Raw genomic sequence first — 24,156 nt, 5'->3', positions numbered from 1 at the left:
GTTTAGGGGTCCAGAGTCAGGGGAATGCCACATAACCCATCCAAAGAAAGAGATAAATTATTGTACCTTCTACCATGAATAAGGGAGCATAACGCCTGGTAGTCCGCTTTGGGTTCTTGGCATGGTATATTTCACACCTGGACATATTGCTCTGGCCCATAAACCAGGTGACACAAAAGGCTGCCAGCTTTAATGCAGCTCAGGGCAGGAAAAGGTTATACAGCAGGTCCAGGCTGTAGTCCCAGCAGTCCTGCTATTAGGCCATTTATGTTTCCATAGCTGGTATTAGTGCTATCAGTTGTAGAAGAGATGCTGTGTGAAGTTTATGGCAACCTCCACTGGGAATCACAAAATAGGCCCTTGCCCCTGGAGCAAGGCCATGCCACCTACAGCAGAGATTTATGTGCCTTTTGCAAAAAGGAAGCTGGTGTAACCACACCAAGTAACCATATGTCAGAAACCACCCATCATAAGCTGGGTTCTATCAAACCCACCAAGTCATAATATCAGGTAGGCAGCAACAGTCTGTCCTGGGATGGAAGTGGTACATCTGGAATTGAGCACAAGTAGGACCAGAGAGCATGACCAAGTTGCCTGAGCAGGCAGCCCACACCCCATGTTATACCAGCACCCATCCTCAGTTCACACTTACTGCTCTGTGTAGGATCCCTCACAACCAGCAGACAAGAGGACGAAAATCCTGTATATGGTTTATGGAGAGTTGACCCAGTATGTGAGTTCAAACTGAAAATGGATGTCAGTTGCATTGTAGCCCCACTCCGGGGTGACCTTGAAAATAGTGGTGAAGGAAACTCTTCTTAGTGGGCTGAGCTTCAGGAGGTGCACCTGGTCATCCACATTGTGTAGACAGAGAGGTGCCCCAAGGTTAGAATATATAGGAGTTCAGGGGTGGTGATGAATGGCCTACATGGCTTAGTAGGGGCCTGGAAGAAGAAAGATTGGAGGATTAGGGTCAAAGAGGTCTGGGATAGAGACACAAGGATGGATGGGTGTGTGAACGTTGGCACCAAGTATGAAAGTATTTGTATCACATGTTAACACCCACCAGCAAGCATTCACCATGAAAGAGGCACTAAATAACCAAGAAGACAAAAAATCACTTGGCCAGATGACCTCAGCCAGCCTCTGCCGTCAGCCACCCAGTGCTGGCACTAAGGGTACATGAATGAAGTGGCCACAGTGACAGCAAGAGAGGCTAGTGTGAACCTAGTAGCATGGGCTCCCACTTAAGAAGGCTGTTCTAGCTACTGCTGCTGCTGAATGAGCCAGCAATATGGTACCATTCCTCCAGGACACCAACTGGCCATGTGGTGACATGTTGACTACATTGAACCCCTTCCACCCTGGAAGAACCATGATTCATCCAGATAGGAATTAACACATATTCAGGGTACTGTTTACCTTTCCTGCCCCCAAGACCTTAGCCAGCACCACTATCTGAGGGCTTATCGAGTATTTGATTCACCAGCATGGGATCCTACGAAACATCATGTCAAACCCGGGACCTAATTTATTGCAGTGGAGGTGCAGGAATGAGTCTGTGATGACAGGAGTCACTGATCCAGTCACACACTCTACCACCCCAAAGCTGCTGGCCTGATAGGGTATCAGAATGACCTCCTGAAGGCCCACTTGAAGCACCAGCTTGGAGGCAATACTTTATGAGGATGGGGTTCATCCTCCGGGATGCCATGTGCATCTTGAATCAAAGACCTTTATATGGTGCTGTGTCCCCAGCAGGAAGAATACATGGATCCAGGAACCAAAGGGTGGAAGCAGGAGGGGCCTACTTTACCATCACTCTCAGTGAGCACTTGAGGAGATTGGGCTTCCAGACCTCACAGCTCCGGGCTCTGCAGGGTTAGAGGTCTTTGACTCCAAACTGGGACTCTTCCACCAAAGGACACGGTAAGAGTCCCACTGAAGTATTTAGCTACAGACGCCACCTGGGCATTTTGGGCACCTTGTATGCAGGGACGAAGAGGAGACATCATCTTGGCCAAGAGTGATCCACTTGGGTGCTTCTCAGTACTCTCTTGCCCACTTGTGATGATAAATGGACAAGTACAACAACTCTGGTCTAAGAAGGGCCTGGTGGTCAAGGGCTCAGATCAGCAGATAAACCACTGAGCCCAGAGGAGGTGCCAGCTGACGGTAAGGGGAGCCTAGCATGGCTGACGAGGAAGGAGTGTGGCCCCCCAAGAGAGTTGCAGCAGCTGGGGCTGTAGTTCATCCCACTAACTCTCCTCTTTTACGTTTTCACCAGGAATCCTGGAGAAACTGCTCCTGAAACTGGCCTGTGAAGAGGAAAGAGGTGAGGTGAGCTGTTTTTCCAAAGAGACTGGAGTAAGTCTTCAGGGCTTGACTGTGGCAACTCCTTCCTCCCTCTGCCCACCCTCTCTTACTCCCTTTTCTCTTTGGACAAACATTTCTACAAACACTCACTAAACATGAACCAGATAATAAAAATCACGGGGTCTTGCCATCAGAGCAGCTCATAACTGAGGGGGAAAAACAGACACCCAAGTATCTACAGGGAAATCCCTCTAAGTTAGACGTTTTCGTACACACATTTCGGTGGTTGTTGACCCGCATGTGAATATAGAACTCCCCCCACTCCCCGGCGAAGTCCCAAGGGGCGTCCCCTCTGTGCTCATGCGCAGGTCTGGTCAGTTATCATAGACCTGGGCAGTTTTCTGCTTCTTCCTTGGCTCTGTCTCGGCTCTGCCAGGAACCACCCTGTCTCTGTTGGCATCGCGCCTCTGCTGGGCACAGCTGCTGCTGATTCACCGGAGGCTGGGTGGTGCCAAAGCTGCCCAGTGGGAGATGGAGGTGGGGAGGGGGTGGGGAAGCTCCTCTCCTCTTTTGTGTTCTGCTTTGTCATGGGTGGGGAGGCAGGGGAGGAGGTGGCTTTGTGGACCACTTTTTTTTACATCGTTTTTAGTAAAATACCCCTTTCAGTTTTTACTTAAAGCACCCTTCCCTCTTCTTTCCACTTCCATAGGACTATGAGTCCAACTGGGAAACTGGGTTGGGAGGCAAATGCAGTGATATACGGAATACTAAACGGCCCCTCCCACATGCAGACTCACTGAGGGGGTCCCGAGCCCCAGCCCACCACGTGGGCGCAGACATATTCTAAGTGGATGTAACGTATGCTCAATTTATGGTCACAGAACCAGGAGAGTGAAGAAGAGGAAAGGGTTCGTTCATCCTAGAGGGGTGGGGAAAGCCTCACAGAAGAAATGTCATGTGAGCTGAGTGTTAAATGTGGAACAGAGGCCTGCTGAGTGGGGAAGGGAATTCCAGACAGAGGCAAGAGCAAAAGCCAAGCACAGGGCCCTTCGAATGTTTGTTGGCTCAGAGTTCTTGCTCCAGGGAATTTACATTCCCATGCAGGGAGATTAGCAAGAAACACAAATGAATAGAAACGTGCATCCTGTCAGTTGGTGATAAATGCCAAGAAGGAAAGTCAAAGGAGCCGACTGAGAGTGCAGAAGGAGGGGGGCTCTTTTATGTAGGGTGGCCAAGGTCGACCTTTCTGAAAATGTGGCTTTTGAACAGAGACCTGAATGAAGTGAGAAAAAGAGGCACGTGGGTCCCCAGGGGAGAGCATTTCAGGCAGAGGGAACAATGGGAGTGCAAAGGCCAGAGATGGGAGCTGCTTGGTGTGTACAAGGAGCAGCGAGTTCTGTTGGGGCATAGTGACAGAGCGGGCAGTGGCAGAAGAGGGCTTTGAGCAGAGCACACAATCAGTCTGCTGTTTGGAGAGGAGACTTCAGGAGGCACAGGTATAAACAGAAAGACCAGTCAGGAGGTTCCTTCCATGATCCAGGGCAGAGATGATAAGGGCCTGAGGAGAGGTGGTAGTGGTGGAGGAATGAAGACGTGTTGGTGGAAGTTGTTGGATTCTGGACATCTTTTGAAGGTAGAGCCAGTGGGATTTGTTGGTAGACTCGACAAGGATCGAAAGGTAGATGGTTAGGAAATTGGGAAGTAAGACAATTTCTGAGTGTATTACTCCCCTGCTTAAAGTCCAGACTCTTTAGCCAAGTCACTCATTGATTTGTGGATTCATCCAACAAACACTGATTGAATGCCTCCTGTGAGCCAGGCATTGTGCAAGGTGTGAAGACACATTAATAAAAAAAGTAGGATAGACTCTGCCTTTACGGGTCTTACAGTCAGGTGGGTGAGACAGACAAGTAACCAGGCCATTACAACCAATGTGGCAATTGCCGCTATATACAGGTGAAGTACAGGCAGAAATAGGGGCATGTGGAAGAGAGGTCTAATTCAGAGTTACTGGGGGGAGGAAAGTCCAAGCTGAAATGTCAAGAATGAATAAGTATTAAACAGTTGAAGGAGTAAAGGGGAGAGGAAGGGGGAAGAGAGTGGGGAGGCAGAAGGAATAGGGCGTTGGAGGATGTGAAGGAAATTCTGTATGGCCATGGGAGATGGAAAGGGGGTAAAAGAGCAAGGAAGAGATCAGCTCACACAGGGCTTATACATCACGTTAAGGGGTTTGCATTTTATCCTAAAATCAATGGGCAGCCATTGAAGTGTATTATTCAACAGGGGAGTAACATCACCAGTTTGCTCTTTTGAAAGAGCCCTTCGGTTGCAGTGGGAGATGGATTGAAGACTGGAAACTGGGAGAAGAGTAAAGAAGCAACTGCAGCAGTGCAAACACAGAGCGTGGTAGAGAGTCCTGGATGGATTTGGGAGCTGTTCTGGGAGTGGAATCGCTAGAATTTAGTGACTCATAGGATAGGGAAGAAAGGAAGAAACAAGTCAAGTATGACCCCCAGGTTTTTGGCTTGAGCAGCTGGGTGGAGGCGGAAAGCATTCCCTGTGAAAGGGCATACAGGAGGAGAATAAAGTCTGGAAGGGAACGCCCAGTCAGTTGTGGATATGGGGGTCTGAGGTGTTGAGGAACATCCTGAGGAGATGCCCAGTAGGCAGGTGGATAAGCTGATCCAAAGGTCAGAAGAGATTTGGCAGTCAAGAGCACTGAAGGCAGGGTGTGGGTGGGCCTGTCCTGGGATAGGAAGAGTGGGGAGAGAAGAGGGCTAGGGTGGGGCCGCATGTTACTCCCCCATTCAAGACCTTTCCCAATCTGCTTCCTTCTACAGGCAGCACACAGCATCCTGCCCCTTGTCCTTGGACCTTCCTGTCATGTTCCTTCCCTGTTTGTGCTCCGGAGGTTCCTCCTTCTAGAACCCAGCTCAAATATCACCAATTCCAGGAATCCCTCCTCCCATAATAGTAATGATAGGTTTACTCGTATGTTTCCTCCAGAGTTTGGTGAGGTCAACATTTTATGCATACTTTTATTATATTCCCCTGACCTGGAAAATGTATTTAGCACATTGCAGGGGTTAACATTGATATCCGTGAGCAAATGAACAGGCAGAAGAATGATTAGAGTGAGAGAGGTGAACTTCGTCCAGAGGTCTGGGAAGCCAGGACAGTGACGTCATCAGCTCAGTGGGAAAGTTCAGTCTAACAAGCGTTGCACACTGGGGCTGGCAGACAGTCTGGGCTACGGTCAGCGGCAGTTAGACCGCTTTGCCCGTGCCTTTCTTTAGCCTGGCTTCCCCCTATGTCTCCTAGTTAAAAGCCTCACCTTTGCCCCACTCCCAAGTCCAGCCCCTAACTTTCCGCCGGCCCCATTGGCTGCGCGACCGCCCAGTGGGCAGGCAGAAACCACGGGCTTGCTCTCCTCGCCGGGGAGTCTGCTCTCGTTCCCGAGTCTCGCGAGCGTTACGGTAACTCGCGGAGGCGGTGCAGTTGGGTACGTTCACGGCTAGTGTGAAGCGAACGGGTGCCGTGACCATGTTCCGAGCGGTGGCTCCTGGGCAGTTCCGGCGGGCGGTGAGTCTGGGAGGGAAGGGTCGAGCCCGGTGACGGTCCAGCCTCGATCTGCTGTCCCTGTGAAGGTCTGGGCGAAGGTCACCGCCACCCCCGGACCTGACTGGCCCTCGCGCTGGCAGGCCCAGCCCGGCCTGGGGCTCGGGCTCAAAGTTCTGGGGCCTGCCCTTGCCTCCTTTCGGGCCGTCAGGTGGGGGTCGAGGTCAGAGGTCAGAGTACTGAACCTGCGCTCCCGCTGCCCCTCCTCTTCCCCGTCTTCTTCCCAGCCCCTCTCCCAGCCTCCAGCACAGACAGGCCGCCAGTTTCTCCACCTTTGACGGGGAGCGAGCAACTGAGTCTCCGGGGAATCTTTACCCGAGGGAGGAAAATGTCGCCGCCGGCATGTCCTCTTGGAAAAAGTTTAAAACCTGAATTCAGCTTGGAAGGTGACGTTTCTGGAAGAATTAAACATTTTCCCTGGATGCATTGCGGCTCTTCGAATCCACTCACTCACTGTCAAGTGCTGGGGCGAGCGAGGGGCAATGTGGTTTTGGAAACCTGCTCTGCTCTCTGGCTAATGGGACAGTGCTGCGTTTAGGTGATTGTGCTGACAGCTGTAGCCAATTTTGAAAGGCAGGCGTCTTTTTACTGCAAGCTGACCTGCTTTTAAACCAGCAGATTGCTGGTTAAATAGCTAGGGAACGATATTGGTAGCGGTAAGTTTTTGATGCTTTCATTAGTTACAAATCATGAGTTTACCACATTTTGCTATTGTGAGAAAGACTGATAGAAAATATGTGTTTTCCTAATGCTATGGGACAGTAGTATTTGGAGATTGACCAATTACAAGTCAAGTAACAATTTATATTGTAGATTCTGTAGATATTCTGATGGTTAAGTGACAAGATTGCTAAACTTGGGTCAGAAACTTTCCTGACATTTTGTACTTTTTCTACAGTTTTTCTTGTGCATGCATGTTTTCATACCCACCGCTGGGATTTTCTCCCTGAAACATAGTTGGCAGTATTTCTAGATATCTGTAGGCCCTTTTCTTATGTATTCTTGGTCCCTTAAAAAAAAAAATCCCAACCCTGGCCCCCCCCCATACGCTCAAAGTTCAAACCCACATCCTTCAGGTCAGTGTTCAGTCTTCCCCAGAAATTTTCCTCAGATGACTCAGACATAAACAAGTTAAAGTCATGGATTTGGGAAAGTTCCAGGTATCAGAGCCAGATTCTTACCTATATAGTAATTGGAAGATAGTTATGTGGACAGGTTAGAAGTCTGGCATAAGTGAAATAGTTGTGGAGGGGGAATTTAGGACTCAGTTATTTTGTAGCACTAACAGAAAAAAATGGAATGACTAGCTTAAGTCATTATAAACACTGCTAATATACATAGGCAGTATTTCCAAATCTTTGCTGTGGTTTGCCGAAGACTTTGACCTTGACTTTATTTTCAGAGTTTGAAGTCATGCTTAGAGTAGCTCCTCTAAAGTCATTAAGAACATTTGAGAGATTTGAATTTCAAGGGTATAGGAAAACAGCGGGAACACTTGTAAAATGGATACATAAATACACATACATATTTAACTTTAAAAATTTAGATATTTCAAGCTTACAGAAAAGTCGCAAGAATAGTACAAAGAATTCTCAAAACCCTTTGCTGAGTTTCACCGGCTATTAAGTTTGGCACATTTGCTTTCTCTCTCCTCATATATACATATTATTTTTCTGATATAATATGTATGTTGCAGACATGCTCTATACTAAATAATTCAGTATATGTTCTATGAACAAGGAGGTTCATCTTTCATGATCACAGTATAATTGGCAAAATCAGCAAGTTTAACGATACAATACTATGATCTGTAGATATTACTCAGGTATTACCAATTGTTACTCATTTGTAGCAGTATTTTTTTATTGTTGTTTTTTAGTTGAAGTATAGTTGATTTACAGTGTGTTAATTTCTGCAGTACAGCAAAGTGACTTATTTATATATGTGTGTGTGTACACATTCTTTTTTATATTCTTTTCCATTATGGTTTATCTCAGGATACTGAATACAGTTCCCTGTGCTCTACAATAGGACCTTGTTGTTTATCCATTCTCTATGTAATAGTTTGCATCTGTAGCAGTATTTCTTATTCTGGTCTAGGACACTCTGGGATCATGCCTTGCATTTAGTTCTCATGTCTCTTCAGTCTTTGTTAGAAAACTCCTCAGCCTTTCTTTGGCTTTGATGGCATTGACATTTTTGAAGAGTACAGGCCTTCTATTTTGTTGACTGTCCCCCGATTTAGGTTTGTCTGGTGTTTCCTCTGATTAGTTTCAGGTTATGTACTGGCAGGAGTATCACAGAAGTGGTATTGTGTTCTCAGTGCATCATATTAGGAGGCTCATAATGTTGGTTTATCCCATTATTGGTGATGTTAATTACTTGGCTAAAGTGTTCAGCAGGTTTCTCCACTATCAAATTACTACTTATCTGTTAACTAATTTGTGGAGAGATACATTGAAACGATGTAACTCTTCTGTTTCTCATCAGACTTTCACCCATTAGTCTTATCTGTTGATGATTCTTGCCTGAGAAATGAGTACTGTGATGTAAAATAGCAATTTTTCTAATTTCATCATTCCTTCTACTTTTTAAAAAATTAATCAATTTTATTTTATTTTTGGCTGCGTTGGGTCTTCGTTGCTGCACGTGGTCTTTCTCTAGTTGTGGCGAGCAGGGGTTGCTCTTCGTTTTCATGAGCGGGCTTCTCATTGCGGTGGCTTCTCTTGTTGCAGAGCTTGGGCTCTAGGCGTGTGGGCTTCAGTAGTTGTGGCACGTGGGCTAAGTAGTTGTGGCTCGTGGGCTCTAGAGCGCAGGCTCAGTAGTCGTGGCGCACGGGCTTAGTTGCTCCAGGGCATGTGGGATCTTCCCAGACAAGGGCTCAAACCTGCGTCCCCTGCGTTGGCAGGCGGATTCTTAACCACTGCGCCACCAGAGAAGTCCATTCCTTCTACTTTTATTAGCTTTGTATAATTATAAGAAAGAACATTTTCTTCTTGCTTATTGATGTATTTATTTATGGACTCATGGATCCTTACTTCATTCAGTAGGTTACTTCATCCATTACTACTCTTAAATGTTTTGGTGCTCAAGTTGTCCCAGATTTCTAAAGTGCAAGTCCCTCAGTCTGGCTCCTGTTTACTTATATTTATGATACCGTAAAGTCAAAGTGAGTTATCTGAATCCCCACTCTTGCAATTTAAATAAATTGTTCTGTAGCTAACCATGAGTAAATTCAGGAAGATATGTTTCTACAAAACCACATTTTTAATAATAGATTTATCTATTAAAAGATTAAAAAGATTAAACTGTTAACATCATAATGTGAATATAGCTAACACTATTAAACTGTACATTTAAAAATGATTAAGATGGTAAATTTATTGCAACTAGTGAAAAAAAGATACCATAAGCTGTTAGAATGTCTAACACTATTAAACTGTACATTTAAAAATGGTTAAGACGGTAAATTTATTGCAACTAGTGAAAATAAAAGAGATACCTTAAACTGTTAGAATGTAAGTTAAATGACTCGCATTTGGTATCTAAATTCCATTTTCATTTTGATTTATCTGTGGCCTTGAGCAAAGTCTCTTGGTGAGGGGGGAGTGGTCCTCAATGTTATCTGTTAATGAAAGTGTTTTCCATCTGGGGAACACAATAAGAGGAAAATAGGTAGTTAACATTCTTGCAGGGTTATTGATTTGAATTATTAGTATTATTTTATTCATTTACATTTGAAATTGATTTGTTGACTAAGATACCAAAGAGATGTTTTACATGGAGAGTGAAGCAACACTTTTCAAGGTTGAGTCTTCCTGTTACTATATTCATTGCCAGACAGGAGGCATATCTACCTTGATTCAGAAGCTATGAAACTGGTATGAAGGAACATGACATTTTTCAGAGTCCACGGTCTATCATTGATGAATGAGATTGAACTCTGTAATTCACATGCAAATTTTAATTTCTTTTGAAAGAAGAAAGCCAAGTTTGATGTGGTACTAAAACATTTATTGCATAAGGGGAATTCCGTAAAATTATGCTTCCTGCCAACGTGTCTACTTAAGGGTCTTGTCTGTTTTTAAAGTGAAGTAAATTGACTGTGTTTTTAATAATATAATCAATGTCATATGACATTTCTAGTCATGATTAAAAGCTATCATATTTTATTACTAAGGAGGTTAAAGTACAGAAATGTAATATACGTTTTTAAATTACAAAATATATGTTAAAATAGGGATGGGTAACTTTAATTATATATTTATCTTTTTCAGTAGAAGTTGGAAAGATTTTATAGTTTGTTCCTGCTTTTTAATTTTTGAGTTAAGCAAAACGACCCCCACACCCTTACCATTACCCCACTTAGTTTTCAAAGGTGGGGGAGGTAGGTTAAACTTATTCTTACTACTTTAGGTTTTGAGTGGGTTTGTACAGTAGGGAGTTAGAGTCCAACTTTTTTTTTCCTTCTAACACCTGTGGTAGTTTACTACCTGAACATACAGTTAAAGGCACAGCAGGAGCACCTGAGCAGTGAATCTCCTTTGTTGCTCCTAAAAACACTGAAAAGCAAAAACAGTGTCAAAACTGTTAAGGTTGAATAAGAGAAGGACCAAAATGTGTTCACTGGACTTAGCTATTCCAGGTTGTTGGTGACTTTGAAGAGACTGGATTCAGTGTTGTAGTGGAAGTGAAAGCTGGTTTGCTGTGAGTAAAGGAGAAAGAGTGAGGTGAGGCAGCAGAGTTTATGCTTAAGGACGTTGTTTTCAAGAAGTCTGGCTCTGAAAGGGTGGAGAGAGGATGATGACCCCTTTAATCCTATCTTCAAGAATACTGTCTCATTAAGGCCAGTCAACTTAACAAGGGTATGTGGCAGGTATGCAGAAGAAAAGTTCACATTTTACTGATGGGAACTAAGTCTACTTAGTAGTCTAGATAAGTTCTGTAAAAGTATGATGGGGTATTTCTTTAGTGATTTAGCAAGTTTGCGTACTGTCCTTGGTAGATACACATATTAACTGCTTAGATAATTAAGTTATCAATGAGAGAAAAACGGTTGCTTTTTTAGTTTTTGATCATTTAGGGGTAAACTTTTCAGTTAGTCGCTAAACATTCATTGAATGCCCACTATGTGTCACGCTCAAAGATAGATACTGAGTTCACAGTGGAGGATGAGACAGACCTAATCCCTGCCCACATGGTGCAAACAGACTGGGAGAGACAAATATTGAACACATTATTTTAAGTGTGATCATTGTGACAGAAAGGTGTATAGGGTGTTTGGGGAATATGTAATTGGGGAGAGCATTAATCTAGTTAGGGGGCTAGAGAAACCTGTGAAATTACTTTGTAAACTAAGGTGCTTTACAACTGTTGTTATTGGCTGATGAAGTAATAGTAAGGGTGAAGGATTTTCTTTAGATAAGAAGGCCACTTCATTTTTGAGTTTTGGCTATCTTAAATCACCTGTTTACCATTGTTTTAATTCTGTACATATTGTATGTGTTCTTATTTGATCATATCTTGCTTTTTTTTAAAACATGGCGTTATTTCCAGGGTTGAATTAGAAATAAAAGAATGCGTCAGTCATGTTAGTTTGATTATTCTTAAAAAAAAACCCCAAAAAACCACCCAAAGTCTGTGGCCCCCTTGCTTCAGTTCTGGACAACTCTGAAGGGCCATCCTAGTTCCAGGGTTCCTTGTGAGATCAGCCGAGAGCTTTGTAGTGACTGCACTGCAATATTGCAGTTCAGCTTCTTCCACCGCCCAGTTCTATTTCCTTGATGCCTCCTGAGTGTCGTTCTCAAGAGTACTCCCCAATAAACTTCTTGTACACCCACACACACAAAAGGAAGATCTAAGTGTAAGGTGGCAACAAACATTTATAATCCTTAAGCATTCACTGTATGTAATTAAATAACTTCTTACCTGTGAATCTGGAATGGTCCTAGCTATGTTCATTCTCAGGAGAATCAAGAAAACAGTTATTCGCATCATTTTCTGTGGTTCAAATGAATAACCTTGAGGAGTAACTAATCTAGAGTCTTAAAATTGTTTTTTTTATAGCTCAGTGTATAAAGTAGAAGTTTAAAAGGATGTTTTTGAAGCAACAGATTTTTTAAAAATAGACTTTATTTTTTGGAGCAGTTTTAGGTTCATAGCAAAATTGAGCAGAAAGTACAGAGCATTCCCATATTACCCCTTTTTCCCTCCCTCACTATCAACGTCCTGCACCAGAGTGGTACATTTGTTACAATTGAAAAACCTACAGTGACACATCATTATCATCCAAAATCCATAGTTTACGTTAGTGTTCACTCTTGGTGTTATACATTCTATGGGTTTTGACAAATGTACGGTGATAAGTATCCACTGTTATAGGATACAGAATAGTTTAATTGCCCTAAAATCCTCTGTGCTCTTCCCTTTCCCTGCCCACCTCTGGCAACTACTGATCTTTTTCCTGTCTCCATAGCTCTTCCTTTCCAGCACGTCACATTGGTCAAACCGTATAGTATGTAGCATTTTCAGACTGTCTTCTTTCACTTAGTAATATGCATTTACAGTTCCTCCATGCCTTTTCATGGTCTGATGGCTCTTTTTTTTATTTTAAAGCATTGACTAGTACTCCATTTGCTGAGTGGTACCACAGTTTATCCATTCACCTACTGAAGGACTTTTTTTTTTTAATTAAGTAGGTTGCACTGGACCTTAGTTGTGGCTGATGGGCTTCTTAGTTGCGGCTTGAGGGCTCCTTCGTTGTGGCTCGAGGGCTCCTTAGTTGTGGCTTGAGGGCTCCTTAGTTGCAGCAGTCAGGCTCCTTAGTTGCGGCTTGCGGACTCCTTAGCTGTGGCATGTGAAATTTTAGTTGTGGCATGCATGTGGGATCTAGTTCCCTGACTAGGGATCAAACCTGGGCCCCCATGTTGGGAGTGCAGAGTCTTAACCACTGTGCCACCAGGGAAGTCCCCTGAAGGACGTTTTGATTGCTACTAAGTTTTGGCAATTATGAATAAAGCTTTCATAGATATCCGTTTGCAGGTTTTTGTGTGGACGTAAGTTTTGTTTTGGCCACACCACACAGCATGTGGGATCTTAGTTCCCTGACCAGGGATGGAACCCATCCCCCTACAGTGGAAGTCCAGAAGAGTCTTAACCGCTGGACCACCAGGGAAGTCCCATTGTGTGGATGTAAGTTTTCAACTCATTTGGGTAAATACCAAAGAGTGTGACTGCTGGATTGTATGGCAAGAGTATGTTTAGTTTTGTGAGAAAACGCCAAACTGTCTTCCAAAGTGGCTGTACCATTTTGAATTTACACCAGAGTTCCCATTACTTCATATCCTCACCAACATTTGGTGTTGTCAGTGTTTTGGATTTTCACCATTCTAATAGATGTGTAGTGGTATCTCATTCTTGTTTTACTTTGCAGTTCCCTAATGACATATGATGTAGAGCATCTTTATGTGTGCTTATTTACCGTCTGTATATTTTCTTTGGTGAGGTGTCTATTCAGAACTTTTGCCCATATTTAAATCAGTTTGTTTCTTATTGTTGACTTTTAAGAGTTCTTTGTGTATTTTAGATAACAGTCCTTTATCAGATATTTTTTTTTTTGCAAATATTTTCTCCCAATCTGTGACTTGTTATCCTTTTGATGAAGAAGTTTTTAGAAGCAATTTTCAACTCATTTATTAGACATCTACTCTGTGCTAGACATTGAAGTAGAAGCTGGGGTTGTAGCGGTAAGAAGACCAGACATGACCTCTGTACTCAAAATCAAGAAGGGAAGACAAAGTAATCAGGTGCGTGTGGTCAAGTGCTGTAATGAAGTCGATTCAGGGTACTGTGTTGGTGCTAGGAAAGTTAACCAGTTGGAGGAGATCCAGGAAGCTTTCATGCTAACTTTTATTGAGCATTTATTATGTTCCAGGAACTATCCCAAGAGCTTTATTTTACAATTACTAATTTAATCCTTCCCAACAACTCTGAGATTATTACTGTTGTTATCATCATCTACATTTTATGATCTGGGAACTGAGGCATAAAGAAGTAATGGTGGAGGTGGGATTTAAACCCAGGCAGGAATTCCCTGGCTGTCCAGTGGATCAGACTCTGCACTTTCACTGCCCGGACCCAGGATTGATCATTGGTTGGGGAACTAAGATCCTGCAGGCCGCACAGTGCAGCCAGAGAATTTAAAAACAAAAACAAAAAACAAGAACAGGCAGGGGAGCTCTAGAGCCTGTACTCTTTACCACAGCACTGTACTAAAGTTTCTTGGAGGGGTTGGCATTTAAGCAGAAAATCTAAGGGTGATTGGAAGCTAATCCGGTAATAGAGGAAGAGGTCCTTAAGTCAGAGGGAACAATGTGAGGACAGGCTAAAGGTCAGAAAGAGCAGGGCAAGTTCAAGTATCCGAAAGTAAGTTATAAATAGAGCAAAAGATATATGGCTAGGGAGGTAGATCAGGCCATAGAATAAATGCCTGGTAAGCCAATCTAAGGAGTCTAGTTTACCATATCCTAAGGAGGCAGGAAGCAGTTGACTTGTTTGAGCAGGAGAATAACGTTGGATTTTTATCATTGAAAGATCACTGAGAGAAATGGATTGGAGGGGAGCAAAGTTGGTTTGGGAGTCAGTTGGAGTAATAAGAGAGGGTTAATGGCCTGCACTAGGTAGTGGAATTAAAGATGGAGAGAAGTGAGTGGAGTTAGGATATACTGTATTTAGAAGGAAGAATTGTTACAGCTTTAGTGGTTGATTGGCTGTGAGAGTTGAGGAAAAAACCCAGATATGACTCTCAGATCATGGTTTGGGCAACTTGTTAGGGGATGGTGCATCCCCTGAAGAACTCCAGAGAAGCAGTATGGGAGGGGGCTGGAGGATCAAGGGAAAGATGAGTTAAGATTTGGATTTGCTGAGTTGGTGAGTGATTGATGAGACAAGTTAAGCAATTGGATATGCAGGTGTAACCTAATTATATAGGTCTAGCACTTAGGAGAGAGATTTGATACCTCTATCTCTGTCTGTATATCTGTCATTTTTATATAGATGATAAATTATTAATTAAGCAATGGAAGTAAGAATGGACTAGTCAGTAATTTCAAACATTTTGAGAGAAGAAGTAAGCATGAAAAGTATTTGTTGGTAATTTTGGTGAGTGCAGAAGCCAGGATACAAGTACAGTAGTTGAGGTGTGTATGGGAGATGAGGAATTAGCTGGAGTGAAAGGTGGGATAATGGATTTTTAATTTTGGGTTTCATTAAAATTGGGAGAGCTTCAAACATGTTTTAAAGTTGACGGGAAGGAGCCCAGGAAAAGGGAGAGGTGGGAGAGGTTGGAAACGTTACTGAGAGGTGATTACAGAATGAAGTGTTTGACTAGATTTGAGAGGATGGAATCCAGAGTCCAGATGAAGGGATCAGATCCAGGAGGAAGGACCTGCAGCAGCTTCTACTGTGATAGAGTAGGGGTGGGAATTTCTGTGTTGGATATCAGGAAGGGGAAGCAGTTCTCTTCTGATGGCTTCAGTTTTCATTGCAAAGTAAGAAGCGAGGCTTTCTTCTGAGAGTAAGGAGCAGACTATGTTGGCAGTTTGAAAAATGTCAGAAGGGGATATTGGAAATAGTTGCTGTGGAGAGTGAGTGAGAGTGCCAACAAGGATGTCATAGTAACATTGCCAGGCAGAGGGCCCAGATAAGGTTGATGACCAAGAATATATGGTGGCACTGGTCTGCATGAATTAATTTGAATTTAAGTAGCAGTGTTTTGAAGAGATTGAGATTCTTTTCTGAGCAGCTCTCTTACTGATTTCAATAGTTACCTTCAGATGTTTAAGATTTGGCTCCTTTTTTCCCCATAAAAGAGAGGGCCCTAAAGTCTACAGATGCAATGAATGGGTCATAAGATAATGAAATGACTTTCATTTAAAAACCTTTTCAGTAATGGGACCTGTATTTTTTTTTTTTGCGGTACGCGGGCCTCTCACTATTGTGGCCTGTCCTGTTGCGGAGCACAGGCTCCGGATGCGCAGGCTCAGCGGCCATGGTTCATGGGCCCAGCCGCTCTGCGGCATGTGGGATCTTCCCGGACCGGGGCACAAACCCGTGTCCCCTGCATCGGCAGGCGGACTCTCAACCACTGCGCCACCAGGGAAGCCCGGGACCTGTATTTTTTGTATCTTTTGTGATATTCTATACCACTTCTATTTAAAATAGGATTTTAGGGTTACAGAATTCTTAGAGCTGGAAAAGAGGCCTTTGATATCATCTTTTTGTTTCTTTTTGACCAGTGCTATTTTTTTTTTAAACAAGAGAATATTTGCTAAGTGAAACATTACAGGAATGACCCATATATAAAACAGCTAAAAATGATGGTGCTTTGATGAGAGCTGGTAATTAAAAACCCCAAATCTGGAGTCCAACTACCTGGACTTTAACCTGGCTCTGTTTCTTAGCTATGTAGCCACTAAGCTCCAATTCCCTCATCTGTAAACTCAGGATAATAATGGTACCTACATCATAGAGGTTTCTTGAATTTTAAATACGATTTTGTCTTAGTACAGGGCTCTATAATATTAGTTTGGTTAATTTGGTTAAAGCAAAGCTGGGGACCATTCTGGCAGCCCTACCTGCCTGGTTCTCACTTTATTCTATGCGGTCGTTCCTGAGGTGCCTCCCTGGATGGAGTATAGTCTGAAAACCATTGATCTAGTTTGTCTCCTTCAATTTGAAGATGAAGAAACTGGGCTCTGGAGTGAGGAATAACATTTTAAAGGTCACAGACCAGTTTCTTCTGCTGTAGGCTACACATAGCTGTTATTGCTGAATTAAGCTACATAACCATGTTTAGATGCTTGCAGCTTCTCTTTAGGTGGTATCTGAGAAATAGAAGATGGAACATTGAATTAGAAGAAAGCGTAGTATTAAAAAAACTATAAAGGAGTCAATTGATAAAGTAATGTGGAGTGCCTTATGATATATGTAGTACTTAGTAAAGATTGATCAGATAGACGGACTGAGTAGTTTCTTATGTATATTCTTTTGTTGTTTATTCTTATAAATTTAATTTTGAATAGTCTTTTAGAAAGAATATGCAGTGATCCCTTGGAAGTTCTAAAAGGCTTGACAGTTCCTTAGGACACTACCTAATTTATCTTATGTTAGAACTATAACTTATAGCAAATATGGGCCTTTTGCCACCAAATCTTGGATTTATTCTTTAAATGGTGATGAAAAGCTCATAATTTTTATGGCAAATGATGTGTGAAGCATAATCAAAAATATGGTGTCTGATATATATTGGTAATAAATAGTTTGTTACTGGCAATTCTTGTGAAATGTGATTTAAATCATAAATTATGCCATTGGGTCCTAATTACAAAGTTCTTTACAAGATATTGTGCTCTTCTGATTAAAAAAGAAGTACCGTATAATTCTACAGATGTATATTGGAAACAATATTGTTCTAGACTATGGGGATACAAAAGTGAACAGGCATGGTGTTTGTCTTCTAAGAACTTTCATGCCATCCCAGGAATTGTGAATTGTTGTGAATTGCTACAACTTTTCTGGAGAACAGTTTGCGTCAATCAGTATTAAAAGCCTTGAAAATGTGTCTATCTCTTGATCTAACACTCCTAGGAATTTGTCATAAGAAGAGAATCTTAAGAAGTGCATAAAGATTTCTAACCTTAACCATAAAGAATTTCACCTCTCGTGAGAAGGCAATTTTTTTTATCGTAAAAAAGGAAAAGTTATACAAACAGTGACTTGATTTGGCAAAAACAAAAGTCTAATTTTCTCCCCTTTTCTTGCTCCCTTTGAGTGAACAGAAAGGGAGGAAAAAAGACAAGAAATGCTATCCACTGATACACAATGCAGCAATTTCTTCCTCTGGCATATTCTTCAGTGCTGTCCTCTTCCTCTTTCCATTCTCATTCTGTGGCTCTGGAAGCATTTCTGCCCCTGAAGGCTTGCCTTGGAGTCTCTGGCCCCCAGCTCTGGGATTAGGTTCATCAAGGATAGAGGGGGTTTAGGGGGCTGAGGAGAAGGAAGGGGTTGCAGTGGTAGAAGTAGGAGGCTTAGAGGAAGAAGGGCCTATTTTGTTGAAGGTTGCACAGAATCTGACTTAGTAATCCGTGGAAGCAGAACAGGTAGAGTAACTTGGCTAAGTTTCAGCCAAAAAGGTCTTACTGGACTAAAAGGAACTCTTATCTGTTGAGGATAAGTGCAGAGCTTTGGCTATGAGGATGCTCGTCTCTGCATTGTTTATAATAATAAAAAATTACTAATAACCCAAATGATTATGGAAACTAGTTGAACTGATATGCTCATATATTAATAAAAAGGTGAAGGATATAGCAATTGGTATATACAATAGAGTAAACAAAAAAATATGTATTTTGTCAGTTTAGTTGTGCAACCAGCCTTATAGTCCTGTATGTACCTGGCTTTCCTTCATTCATACCCTCTTTGTAAATTTCAAGCTCTGGGTACATGTTACACCCTGCTTTGTTCACTCCAACTCCAGATCTGAAGATTATTGCTGAATTTAAAGCCACAGAACCATGACATTTGATCATCAGTGCCCCTTTTTCTCATTTCTCATTGCCGTTTTCCACAAGGATAGTTCCAAAATTTTCTCCTTTCCTCGTGCCTGTGGTATGCTTCCTTATCCTTTCACATGGTAGGAATACCTAAACTTCCTTCCATTCTTCCTCTTGATTCTCTGCTTCATGATCGGCAGCTGCCAACATTTTGGCTCTCTTCATTAACTGAAAACTTATAATTGTATGTGAACAAGTCTTATAATTGTATGTGAACAAGTCTTAATTTCTCTTGAGAACTTTGAGTGCAGGGACCATTCTTGTTCATCTTTGTGTTTCTGGTGTTTGAAATTATTTCAAATGACCATGAACTATTGGTGGTCTCTTGATAGTCCACAGTAGCTATGGATGGTTATTAGTTGGTTCCAAGATACTGTCCAAAAGCTTCTTTTTTGAAGTTGGAAGCATATTTGAACAATTGAAACTTTAGCAAAATTGCTGTGTAGTATTGTATTTTAAAGGCAGATTTACATTATCAGTTATTTTGGTATTCATTTTGCCTGAAGCAACAGAACTTTAGTAATTGATTTCATAATCATTATTTCTAGATATACTGTACTGTTTAGCAGTATTGCTGCAAGTGAATGTAATTGGTAGTAGTTGATTCCCAGTTTGATGGTTAATGTGTTCTAAGGATTTTAAATTTAGATACATTTATCAGTTTGTTATTGAACATGGATTAGTGGGAAAGTTGCTTGGAAATAATAAAATTTTTTTTCTAACAGTAGAATACTAATTTGTATTCTCTGTTTTTATTAGGTAAGACTATCAGTAATAGAGTGATAGACACAGCCCAAATTTTTGCTACTGAGCAAGTATTTTATAAATACATTTATAAAACTGAATATTGCATACAGTTTTCTTTAAAGCACACATGCTTACCAATTAGAGTAAAAATAAAGTTTGTATTACAACATTCTTTTCCTTTTTTTCTTTCTCTTTTTAGGCCTCATTGCTACGATTTCAGAGTACCCTGGTAATAGCTGAGCATGCAAATGATACCCTAGCACCCATTACATTAAATACCATCACTGCAGCCAGTCGTCTTGGAGGTGAAGTGTCCTGTTTAGTAGCTGGAACCAAATGTGACAAGGTGAGAAATTTTTAAGGTCAACCATAGCAAATATAATCTCCATCAAGAGACAGGGAAAGATGGAGACAGAGAATTATGCTGAGGACTGTAACCCAAACTGGTCTCTGATCCTCATTAAATGCTGAATGTCACAACCGTTACTACGTGTGAAAAAAGGAACTAAAAGGTTTGCTCACCAGGCATTTTATCTTTTGAAATGAGGTAGAATACTTAATTTAGTTCCACTGGCACCATCATGTACCATCAGGTACCAAGTAGAGTGATAATATTTGAGTCCCCTTAGAGGTTAATAGCTGATCCCTTTTTGTATTGATGAATATGCTTGCTAATTGCTTTTAATTCCTGTAAGTGGTAAATCTGGAAAAAGTATCATGCGTGTTAATTTTTAATTGGTGTAAGAATTCAAGTGTAAGTATTATGCTTTCTAAACTATAGCTGCTACTAAAAGGTGTTCTTCATTTTGGTTGTTGTTGAAATAAGACAGTGACAGCTTTGTAAACTAACCCCCTGGAAAGGAGCTCTAATGTGGTATGCAGAGTCTGTACCTCTGGGCTGTAGTGTAGTTGAAATTGTGCTTCAATTAAGCTTACCCAGCTTGAGCCGCCCGTTCCCTCTCACTATACAGGAGTTGCCAGTTGTATAGCTGGGGGCTTGGACCTCAGAGGAAGAAATCCCTAATAGAGCATGTTTCTTTTTAGAGGATTTAATTTATTTTTTATTAAATGGCATTGTTGCAGAGCATGTGATATAATGCAGGTTCAGAATGTTAGTGTTGCTTCTGTCCATATTCTTATGTGAAATTGGTATCTTAAAAGAATGTATTCAAGCAGGTTTGCGGTTATGTGGATTTCTTTACCAAAATCCTGCTAACACTTGTTGAATCTTATATAGTTATTAACCACAATGTATGATGATATAGCTAAGCTATCTTTTTGGTTGCCCTACTTTCAGATATACTAGTTCTGGATTTGATTATTTATTTTGCTGTGATTTTAAATAATTATTCTAATATGACTTAAAAATATTTGATGCTATTTTATTTATATTATTTTGAGAAAGATCAAAGCAAATCATCTTTTCTTCAGTTACAATTTTATTGTCGTGTCACATTTTAATCTTAAAGAAAAACAATCAGTACCTGTATATAGAGACTCTGTTAATAGCCTAGGCGTATTTCAGTTTTATATTGTTTTCTGTAGCTATCATAAACAGCAAGTGACTCTTCTGTGTAGTGCCTGAAGTTTTTGCTGGTTTTTTCTTTTTTTTTAAAAAAAAGATGGTTTTGATAGTACAAGATTGTCTTCCAGTGAACACTTGATTCAGAAGAGGTGCTTTTGCACTGCATTCTTTCTTCAGTGAATATTGTTACAATCTTACCCTCCATCAAGGGGGAGGGGACAGGAGGCACAGCATTTTATGCCTACACCGCAGTGAATCAGCATGGAGGTAAACAAGAAGACAGTAGACCATAATATGATTACCATGTTTCTCCTAAAGCAGAAACTAGTTATGCTGTAATTAAAGAGATTTAAAAGAAGGAATTCTAATTGTCTTCTGTATACAGGAAGTCTGAGTGGTCAAAAAGCTTATCCAGAACCCCATCCTGATTCTGAACAGAAGAAATGAGGATTTCAAATACAAAATATTTTGCTTCATCATAGATAAATATATGTCAGTGAGTAGGAACTCAGTGGTTCACAGGGGACTGTTATATAAGATTTTCTTTATTGCCCAGATTCACTCACTAATTTTAAAATCAGCAGAAATTATTATTGCCAGATAAAGTGCAGTAGTCTGTATACCAATGTGGTTAACTCCTGTTCTTTAGCTCTAGGAACCCTGAGTCTGAAGTGTATTGGCTGTGTTGTTATTGTGAAAGAATCTAACTGTTGCTTCATTTTCACCATTTCTAAAATGATGAATTTACATTTGCACTGAGTGAAAGGAAAGAGCACAATGTACAACAAAATTTGAGTAGGCAGCTGTGTTGATTTTGGTTTATCAATTAGTACTTCTCTTTTTCAAGGCAGGAATTTTTGTTTAAGGTCAGTGGACAGTAAGATCAATTGGCTTAAGATTTTCTTTGTTAAATAATTTTTTAATTTCTCAAATAGTCCTTTTTCCCATAAGAACAGTTTTTACAGTTGGCCATTAAGATTTTATGCTCTGTTGATAATTGTAGTGGTGGATCTATCAGTATCTTTCTGTTAGATGGATAATTGAAAACTCTTTTATTCATAGGTGGCACAAGATCTCTGCAAAGTAACAGGTGTAGCAAAAGTTCTGGTGGCTCAGCATGATGTGTACAAAGGCCTCCTTCCAGGTGAGTTTTTCCAGTAGAAATAAATAAGTTTATGAATTTATGAAATAAGTAAAATACTATGAAATGTGTTTATCAAATGTGTTTAATTCTCAGAGGAACTGACACCATTGATTTTGGCAACTCAGAAGCAGTTTAATTACACACACATCTGCGCTGGAGCATCTGCCTTTGGAAAGGTGAGAAGATTGAGACTGGAATCTGATGTCACTACTTGGAAGCATTAGATTTCATTGTGCTGAAAATGTACAACAGACTTTGTTTAGATAGCTAATCCTGGCTTTCAGAATTAATGTGATAGTTTTGCTAAAATTTATTCTTTCAAGATTTTGTTATAATTTCTGTGAGAATGCTATCTCCAGGCTTTCCATTTTGTCACAGAGACAACTCTGTTCTTTCAAGATTTTGTCATAATTTATTAGAATGCCTCTTCCAGATTTTCAGATTTTGTTATGGAGAAAAACTCTATTTAAAAAAAAATCATTTTTCTTTAAAAACAATGTTGAACTTTCTCATTGTGTGAATGTCATTTGTATTAGTAACCCATCATAAGAGATGGCTTTGTTTGGGTGACTGATGGATATTTAGAAAGGCCAAATTTATCTACTTGGGGGATTTGGGAAGGGCTGTGTGGTGGCTGAAGAATCCTTAGGGTAGAGAAAGGTGTAATCTGATCATGTGCATTGTGATATGTCTGAAGAAAGAATGTGCTATGAGATGGGTCGTGGTCTGCATGAAGTTTAAAAAAACGGAGGGGGAATGTAGGGGGAGCCCAAGAGAAGGAATTTGTCAGTGGGTCTTTCTTGCTCTCCCTGTGACCATGGGTATTATTCTAGCTCCCTTTTCTTTTATCCCATTCTTAATAAGCTGCAGCTTGTAGCTTTTATTTTTACCTTTAAAGATGGTAAATTAAGTTGTACACGAATACATTCTTATTATAAAAGATGCATACAGTAAAGCAGTATGCAGAGCAAGGTATCACAATTCCCCTTTCTTATTCCCAGCTCTCTTCCCTCTTCCAAAGTACTGGTGTTAACAGTTGTACATTCTTTTAAGCCTTTTCCTGTGGATTTTCAAATTATAATAAATGTACTTTTTTTTTTTTTTTTTTTTTTACTTCTAGAATGTGATAGTATAGCATGAATTGTTTTGTGACTGGTGGTTTTCACTTAGGAGTATATCTTGAAAATATTTGCTCATAATGTGTCTATCTCATTTTTTAAATGGCTGCATAATATTTCATAGTTAGCCAAGGATGGACAGTTAGGTTGTTTCTAATTTTTTGTATTTATAAACTTTGCTGTGAAGAAACGTCCTTGTATATACCTTTGTATACATGGGCTGGTATTTATTTAGAACAGAGTTCTAGAAGTGAAATAGCTGGGTCAAGACTACGTGCTTTTAAAATGTTGATGTATATTGCTAAATTGCTCTCATGAAAGGATGCCTCAGTTTGCACTCCACCAGTTGCATAGCTTGCCAACACTTGCTATTGTACATTTTAACATTTCCCCCAATCTGATGTGTGAAAAATATATCTTTCAAAATTTTGCATTTCTCTGATTGATAGTGAGATCAAATATCTTTTCATATAGTTATCAGTCATTTAAATTTCTTTTTTGAATTGTCTTGATTTGACTTTTTTTCCTTTTACATTCACAATTGTAATTGATTTTTAAATATGAGTTTGGGAAATAAGATATAAGCTGTTTCATCAGCTAACCATGTCTAGTGGTAATAGCAGTGAGTTCCCAATACATTGATCCCTTTTCTTGCAAAATGAATAGTGTTTGTGAATATTTATATGTAGTGCAATATTGCTTCTAGACGTGAATCACTGCAAACATGTAGGGATCTTGCACTGTCACCCATGTGAATTGCTCTAGTTTGTTTTTAAGCTCAGAATTATCACTTTGAATTCATTAAATTTTTTCTTTTAAGATTAGTAGAATTTCTGGGCAATAACAGAATTTGTAATCTACAATGTAAGTACATGAGTTTAATGAATAATTGTTCTTTTACTAATAACAGTGTGACAACAATTAGGTTGTCACATTGCAGCCTATCATAAGTTTTCCCATTTTTGTGTGGGGTTTGGTAATTGCTAAGTAAGATGGTTCTATATATATGATATATGACTCTGGGCTAGTCATTTACCTTCCTGAAATCTGTTTTCTGATATGTAAAATGATGCGGTT

At 40.7% G+C, this 24,156-nt stretch overlaps 1 protein-coding gene across 1 annotated transcript in view; it reads left to right on the top strand.

Annotated features, from left to right (window-relative positions):
* The first annotated feature begins 5,738 nt into the window (after window positions 1-5,738).
* Window positions 5,739-24,156, top strand: part of ETFA (electron transfer flavoprotein subunit alpha) — an 85,835-nt gene continuing 67,417 nt past the window's right edge. Inside the window, exons 1-4 of the mRNA XM_060005552.1 lie at window positions 5,739-5,898; window positions 19,492-19,638; window positions 21,880-21,961; window positions 22,055-22,137. Coding sequence (XP_059861535.1) covers window positions 5,860-5,898; window positions 19,492-19,638; window positions 21,880-21,961; window positions 22,055-22,137 — 351 coding nt within the window. The 5' untranslated portion in view covers window positions 5,739-5,859. The remainder of the gene's footprint in view (window positions 5,899-19,491; window positions 19,639-21,879; window positions 21,962-22,054; window positions 22,138-24,156) is intronic.

Source organism: Delphinus delphis, chromosome 2 (genome assembly GCF_949987515.2).
Source record: "Delphinus delphis chromosome 2, mDelDel1.2, whole genome shotgun sequence".
NCBI classification, from domain to species: domain Eukaryota; kingdom Metazoa; phylum Chordata; class Mammalia; order Artiodactyla; family Delphinidae; genus Delphinus; species Delphinus delphis.
The sequence above is the reverse complement of the archived record's forward strand: the minus strand, read 5'-3'. Positions and strand labels throughout refer to the sequence as shown.